General features: G+C 38.2%; 1 protein-coding gene across 1 annotated transcript in view; it reads right to left on the minus strand.

Annotated features, from left to right (window-relative positions):
• The window catches only part of LOC111867195 (kinesin-like protein KIF18A), a 20,685-nt gene extending 14,460 nt beyond the window's left edge, over positions 1–6,225 (minus strand). The window contains exons 1-4 of the mRNA XM_023856810.2: positions 6,011–6,225; positions 4,728–4,930; positions 1,686–1,921; positions 1,063–1,220 (exon numbers count right to left, since the gene is read on the minus strand). Of these exons, the coding sequence (XP_023712578.1) occupies positions 1,063–1,220; positions 1,686–1,921; positions 4,728–4,915 (582 nt within the window). The 5' untranslated portion in view covers positions 4,916–4,930; positions 6,011–6,225. The remainder of the gene's footprint in view (positions 1–1,062; positions 1,221–1,685; positions 1,922–4,727; positions 4,931–6,010) is intronic.
• Positions 6,226–6,872: the final 647 nt, after the last annotated feature.

Raw genomic sequence — 6,872 nt, forward strand, 5'->3', positions numbered from 1 at the left:
TGCAGTATTAGAGTTACTGGTGACACAATCTCTCGGCCAATACTTCTGTATCTCTTGGCATCTAGGTTCCAACCTTCTTCAGCGGCAACTATTCCAAGACTGACTGGGCGAATGAATTCAACCCCCTTTTATACCCTCGGCCGCTGCTATGCAAATGAGCCTTTGTCATAACCGCGGAAATGCTGCTTTGTTGATTCCACGATTCCTACGCAACGACCCATTGTTATTGCGTTGTCTCTGTGGGAACACTCCGCGTATTCGTCATAACCATGGAGATTCGATACAGTATCGCTATTGTTACTTCCTATGAAACGGTCTGTTCTAGCGTTTCCATAGGGGTGACTCTTCTGAATTCCAAATTCCAATTCTGTTTTTCAAAAGAAGCATGTTTTTACCTGTCACAGATGTGACATCTATATAATAGGTATATAAAAAGACGCGCATTCAAATGCAACGTTGTGTCAAAATTTCGAAGCAATCGGTAAAGAACTTTCGGAGATTTAAGATCCAGAACAAGCGAACATTTACATTTTTATTTATATAGATTTATTGTGCTCTTATGCCAAGTATTTTAATATAATTAATATTATTGTATCCAAGGCACTCTAGGCATGGATGATTGTGCATTTATTCTGTGTTTGTGTTGTCCTGTGTGTAGGTAGTGGCCTTGCTACAGGCTGATCACTCATCCAAGGAGTCCTGCCGATGTGTAAAAAAGATTACGAAACTGAAGAAGAGGCCAGGGCCCAACTAGGGGCTGCTGTACAGCCACTGATGAATGAATGAGTGAATCTTTGTACCCATGCATAATCCCATAAACGAATATACTGGATGTTGAGAAAAACCTTCAGACATTCTTAACCATGGTATTACTCACAAATAAGCAGTGTTACCCTTATCCTTAGGGAAGAGACCACAGTGCAGTTTGGACGGAAGGGGTGGTCCCAGACATTCTGAAAACGATAACAAGAAGAAAAACCTTTCCTCCTGCAGTTCAATCTGTAGCCCAATAATTGGCCAATAGATGTAACTGCAATACTAACAAAATGACAAGTTACTCACCTCCAGATGAGAAACACCCAAATCAAATTCCTTTTCACTGGCAAGTGTTTCCATCTGTCTGTATAATTCTGCTATTGTTAGGTATGTTATTCCTGGAGATGTCTTTCTTCCCAGCATTGTGAATGTCTTTCCAGCACCAGTGGCTCCATATGCAAACACTAAGCATTGAATTCTAGTTACAGGTCTATCTTATATGATGAAAGTGTAAAGGAGACATTCTATAAAGTTACTATTATAACTGGGGTCATTGCTTCTGGTAACACATGTTGAATCCACTGAAGCTACTCATTTTAAGTACAGAATGTGTGCACTTGAGTTGAAACATAGTAACAATTTTTTCTATGACCTACATTTCTACATGTCTGCATATCTGAGCACATCTGCTGAGTTTGACTGCATGAACTTATTTAGTGAATTATAATTAGTTTCATTTTGGTTTGGAACAGAATTTACACTTAACAAGCTAACATAATTTTGTGTACAATTGGAAATAGGGTATCATGGCATAAAAACTCCATGCATTATGTTCGAGGCAAAACGAACCAAATTTCTTGCCCTCTCACCCTTGTGATCAAAAAATGAATGAAAAAAGAAAAACACACAAATATAGGAATTATATTCACCTGAGCAATTATAACCATCCAACAAAGATCTGACTATGTCCTTAGTACTGCCTTCAAATACATCGGCATTTGAAGAGTCACATCTAAATACTCGGTCAAATTTGAAATCCAACTCTTTGTTCGGTTTCTTCTGTAGATCTCTACAGTTTTGTTTTGATCCACGAAAGAAGAATGGTTGTGTTTCCTCTTTTCCATCAAATATCAGTGTGTTTTCATCTATCACTTGTATGACAGACCTAAAATTGAAGACATTATTGTTTCAAAACACACCACAAAAACACTTTCATGAAGTCTCCATCTTTCATTTGAATTTCAAGTTTATAAAGCTTTTATAGTTGTTAACTTCCTTGTGCTATGTATGAAAAATTAAATTCTTTTAGGGGTTATTTAATGGCACTTTCAGATGACAAATATATAGGTAGGCTCATAGGATGAGTGATAAATGATAAACTGAAAAGGACATGAAAGTAATTGAGCAGGTCTAATCAAGGTACTATCGTGGCACCTGCCTGGAGGGACTGAGAAAACCTTCAAAACTTCTGTCAGGATAGATACAACTCTGAAGCATTACTCTGAGATCAATCTGTTCAGTAAAAACTTACTGTTCTGCTGCTTCAGTTTCAAACAGCTAAAATAAAAGATCTGTGACAAGGAGAGAAAGGGCACTATCTTTAGAAAAGGGATAAGCTTGCGTACTTCTGTTAGGAATTTGACCCATATGTGATTGTCAGAATTTAGAGAATCATTTGTAGTTAGCAGGGTACATGTTTGCATGGTTGAGGCACTATGCTACAAGCCAGAAGGTTGCAAGTTCAATTCCCGATGAGGTCACTGGATTTCTTTTAATTGACCTAATCCTTCCAGCTGCCATATGGCCCTGGGACCAACTCAGCTACTAACAGAAATTAGTACCAGGAATCTTCCTGGGGTTAAAGGGCAGCTAACACATAAGACTAACAACCTCACCAGCATCTGTGAGCCAACTGTTTAGAAAATGTGGGAGCCTTGGCATCTCACAACCCTGTGAGCCTCCATGGCCAATTACAGGAATAAATTTACCTTTTTATCATTTGTACAGAAAAATCCAGATTGTAAAGGAAAACTAGAGTAATCATTTTCAACCAACAGAAAACCCATTTTAAGTTACTGACTGCAAGATAATTAATATGTATTTGAAATCAAGAAACATGGACCATAAGGAAGCACTATGGCATAGATTAGGGCATTACAATATTTTCAAATATACTTCTGTGTCAATGAAGGTTTTGTACTGGGAAATTTGATAAATAAGGAAATAAAAAGGTAAAAGTAAAGTAAAGCTATCCCTGTAACAGGCCGTGGAGGTCCATAGGGTTGTGAGATGTTGAGGCTCCCTCATTTTCTAGACAATCGGCTCATAGATGGCGGTGAGGTTGTCAGCCTTATCCGCCGGGCACCCTATACCCCCAAGAATATTCCTCGTACTCATTTCTATTAGAGGCCGAGTCAACCCTAGGGCCATAGTGCGGCTGGAAGGATTAGATAAATTCAAAATATCCTCCTCATTGGGACTAGAACCCGCAACTTTCCAGCTTGTAGCATAGTGCCTCAACCAACTGCACTACCATAGTCCTAATCTTCACATATAAACTACAGTTTAAATTGCCTGTACTTATGTATGTAACCTTTTGACTTGTTCTGTATCCAAAGGTACTAACCTACTTAGGATTTATAGAATGTAAATAAATTCAATTCAATTCAACAGTTCATCCCACAACATTTAAGAGATGAAAGAACAGCTTCAGAACAGACAGTAGATTGGATCCAGCAGAACAACACAATCTGCATGAATGTTATTCAGCTTAGCAACTACTTAGAATCTCCTTGAGGACTAGTGCCTTATCGTGGAGAGGAAGTCTGCATGCTCCAATGTCGCAGTGGTCTGTGCTGGAAGATGCATAATCTCCTGGTCCTCCATACTGGTGGTTGGGCTAACAACCTCAACCCTGAAATATCTACTGTTATGAAACTCCCAGAGCCTATGAAGGAGACCAAGACCCACACATGGTTATAGCACCAGTAAAGGAGGAGGAGGAGGAGGAGGAGGAGAGGAAGAAGAGGATGAAAATGAGGAGGAGAGGAAGAAGAGGATGAAAAGAAGAAGAAGAAGAAGAAGAAGGAGGAGGAGGAGGAAGAGAAGAAGGAGGAGGAGAAGAAGGTGAAGGAGGAGAACTGTTTAGGAAGGAGACTAACAAATAAGAAATTATATTACTATTCTTACTGTTAATAATGACAATTAGTTTTAGTTACAATTTTCAACAACATCAGAGAGCACATCACTTGTCAGAATTGCCCACACACTCTTCCTTAACCAAAGTTGCTTCTTCTAGCATTTTCGCTAGCAAGCAGACAACAGCGAAGTTGATATCGAAGAGACAGAATATGTAAACAGTGAGTTAACTGCTAAACAGTAGCTTCCACTTCATGTTTCTGCTTTATTTTTTTTCTAACCAGTGAAGATCACCAAGCTTTTGAAGCATTGGCTCCATTTTCAAAGTCAAACAGTAAACTGAGCAAGCAGAAATTTTACCAAGCTTGTTGCTTGCTTCACTTATTATTTGAATCTGAAGGTGGAATGGACCTGAAATATTAGTGAACTGCTACACTCAGCTTGCTTTGGCCCTGAAGATGAAGGCAGTATGTTCCTCCGAAACATTGGTGAAATTTTATCACATCCCAGGAGACAGTCCTCTTCAAGGAGACAAATGTTGTATATAATCAGCAGTAATATTACTTGAAAGCGTATACTACCAAACATTAGTGGAGGGGTAGGGGTGATTTTTTACTCTATTTCCCAAAAACTGAGGGTTGAATTGTAGAATGTGTTCCCCATTCTTGCACTATTCCTTTCCATTCACACATGTAACTATTTTCATTGATTATCTTCCATCATTTGGTTAAAGAGTCTCACTACAAAGTATGAACAAACTACACGTACTATTTAATGAGATTTCACATTATAACATACTTAATACGAAACAAAAGATATCACGGTAATCCTACCTGGCATTATCCTCCAGTTCATTTGCATTTTGTGGACGCACTCTGACAACCACTCTCATGCTTGAAGTTGTCTGACTTCCAATACGTCCACCATTATTAAATTTGTTCAGGCTTCTTCTTTGTCCTCCTGATCTGCGATGCTTATGTGGTGAAAATGCTCTCTCCAAATCCCTTCTGTTTAGTACCATTTTTATTAAAGTTTTCTAAAATGAAAGCAATAAACAATTCTTTGAGAGTATCCTGCACTGGTTCTATACACACTACATACCATTTAACAATTTCTCTTAATCAGCGTGGAGACAGGCTAGAGGCTGAATGACTTGGATTTGATTAATAACTCAATCAAAACGAAGACAGCACACACACACATACCCAGCAGTATAACACACGCAGTCACAACACAAAGCACAATACACACACGAAAGTAGGCAGAATACTCCGATAGAAGAAGATAGGTGTGACTCGCGTATTGAGATACGACATAAGGATGACAAATCCTGAACAGTTTTAATATTTTTAATATTTAAAATTTATCAATATATATGATGAATATATATTTTAGTATAAAGACAACAGGGCATGCAATGAAGTAGTTTGACGTACATCGAAAAGCACCTGAAGATGGCACTTTTGTGCTGAAACATGTAGTGCAAGAGAGAAGAGTAAGGTGAATAAATGTATGCACTGTAAGACGGTTAGAATAAATCATGGACATGAATCAGTGCAACAGGACGCTAAAATATAACATTTTCAAGTTCATTCTGTTTCCAGGAAGGAGCTTCAATGCATGAATGTGAACACTTTACAGAGGTGAGAGGAATGTGTAACAACATGGTCTATTTCTGGCATCTGCTCCAATTCAGTGGGTTCTGTTTGTGATTTAGCCCTTTTAATTTCATGGTGGGTTTAACAAGCACAGAATGAGCAGATGTGCCAGGTGCTTGTCTCTTCTACTGAACCATCAGAAAGATTTGTTGCAGACTCTCAAATAGAACGGGAAGAGGCTCAGGGTATTATAACAAACTGATATTCAAATGGAAACAAGTCATTCCACCTTATTCAAGATTCAACTTCGATAATTCGATAAAGCATTCTTTTCTTGTAATTCTGACATAGTATTACAAATCTGAGAACAGAAATCTACCTATCTTAAAAGTTCTAAAATCACCTCATTTGCATTTTGAAAATTCTGAAACTTATTCTACTCATAAATATAACCTAGATCCAAAGCACGTAGTACTGACGTGTATTAACTAAAAGTTTTCATATACAAGGATGCTTACTTTTAATCCCTTATTATCACAAAGAAAAGGTTTTTCAGATCTCACGAATATGACCTATAAGTAAAGTATTAAAAACATTGTTGAACTTCAATCTATTCCGCATATACAATCACACGTGAACATGCCCATCACATTCAATTTTCAATATATTGTCTATATCTTCCTCCATCAACTAATAAACAACCGGTTTCAGTTCAAACGCGTTTCTCTGCACATCCGCTACGCGGCGTGATAATAGCATAGCAAAGAAGACAAAAAATTGAAGCAGAAGAACCATGGTGCCGTCATCGAAATCTAATGACATTATTAGGGCTGAATTACTATTGCAGGTGGCAGAACACTACACAATATCGGATACTTCATTACACCTCAATGTACGAAAACTGACATAGTTCTACATTTACAGTAGCGTACGTCTGCAACAGAAAAGAGGGCCAGATATAAATATACTAAACTCTTCAGGCTTAACTGGTTAAGCACACATTATGCCTACCGTCTATGCGCAAAGATTGTCTTCATGGATTAGCCCTAGTAGTCTGTTCCGATATACAGTATTGGTCTTTCCGTCTTTTATACGGCCTTTCCCTTCTGTCTATTTTGTGCAAACCGAAAAAGAATATTTTAAACAAACCACTTTCTTCTTATTCGTTGATAAGCCGGTGATATATAAATTATTCTGTCAAATATGTTCAACTCTTCTCTCATTGTCTGGTGTCGGTCGCTTTGGGTAAATTGCTATTTGCCCTCGTCAGCACAGTCATCCTCTGCTCCAAACCGCGCGGAATTCATTACCATATTTTGCTGCCAACGCAGTTCAGAATCATTTCAGCTAAGCCATGGTGTCTTTTCAGTTCAACATTTT

This window comes from Cryptotermes secundus, unplaced genomic scaffold, assembly GCF_002891405.2.
Source record: "Cryptotermes secundus unplaced genomic scaffold, Csec_1.0 scaffold518, whole genome shotgun sequence".
Lineage (NCBI taxonomy): Eukaryota > Metazoa > Arthropoda > Insecta > Blattodea > Kalotermitidae > Cryptotermes > Cryptotermes secundus.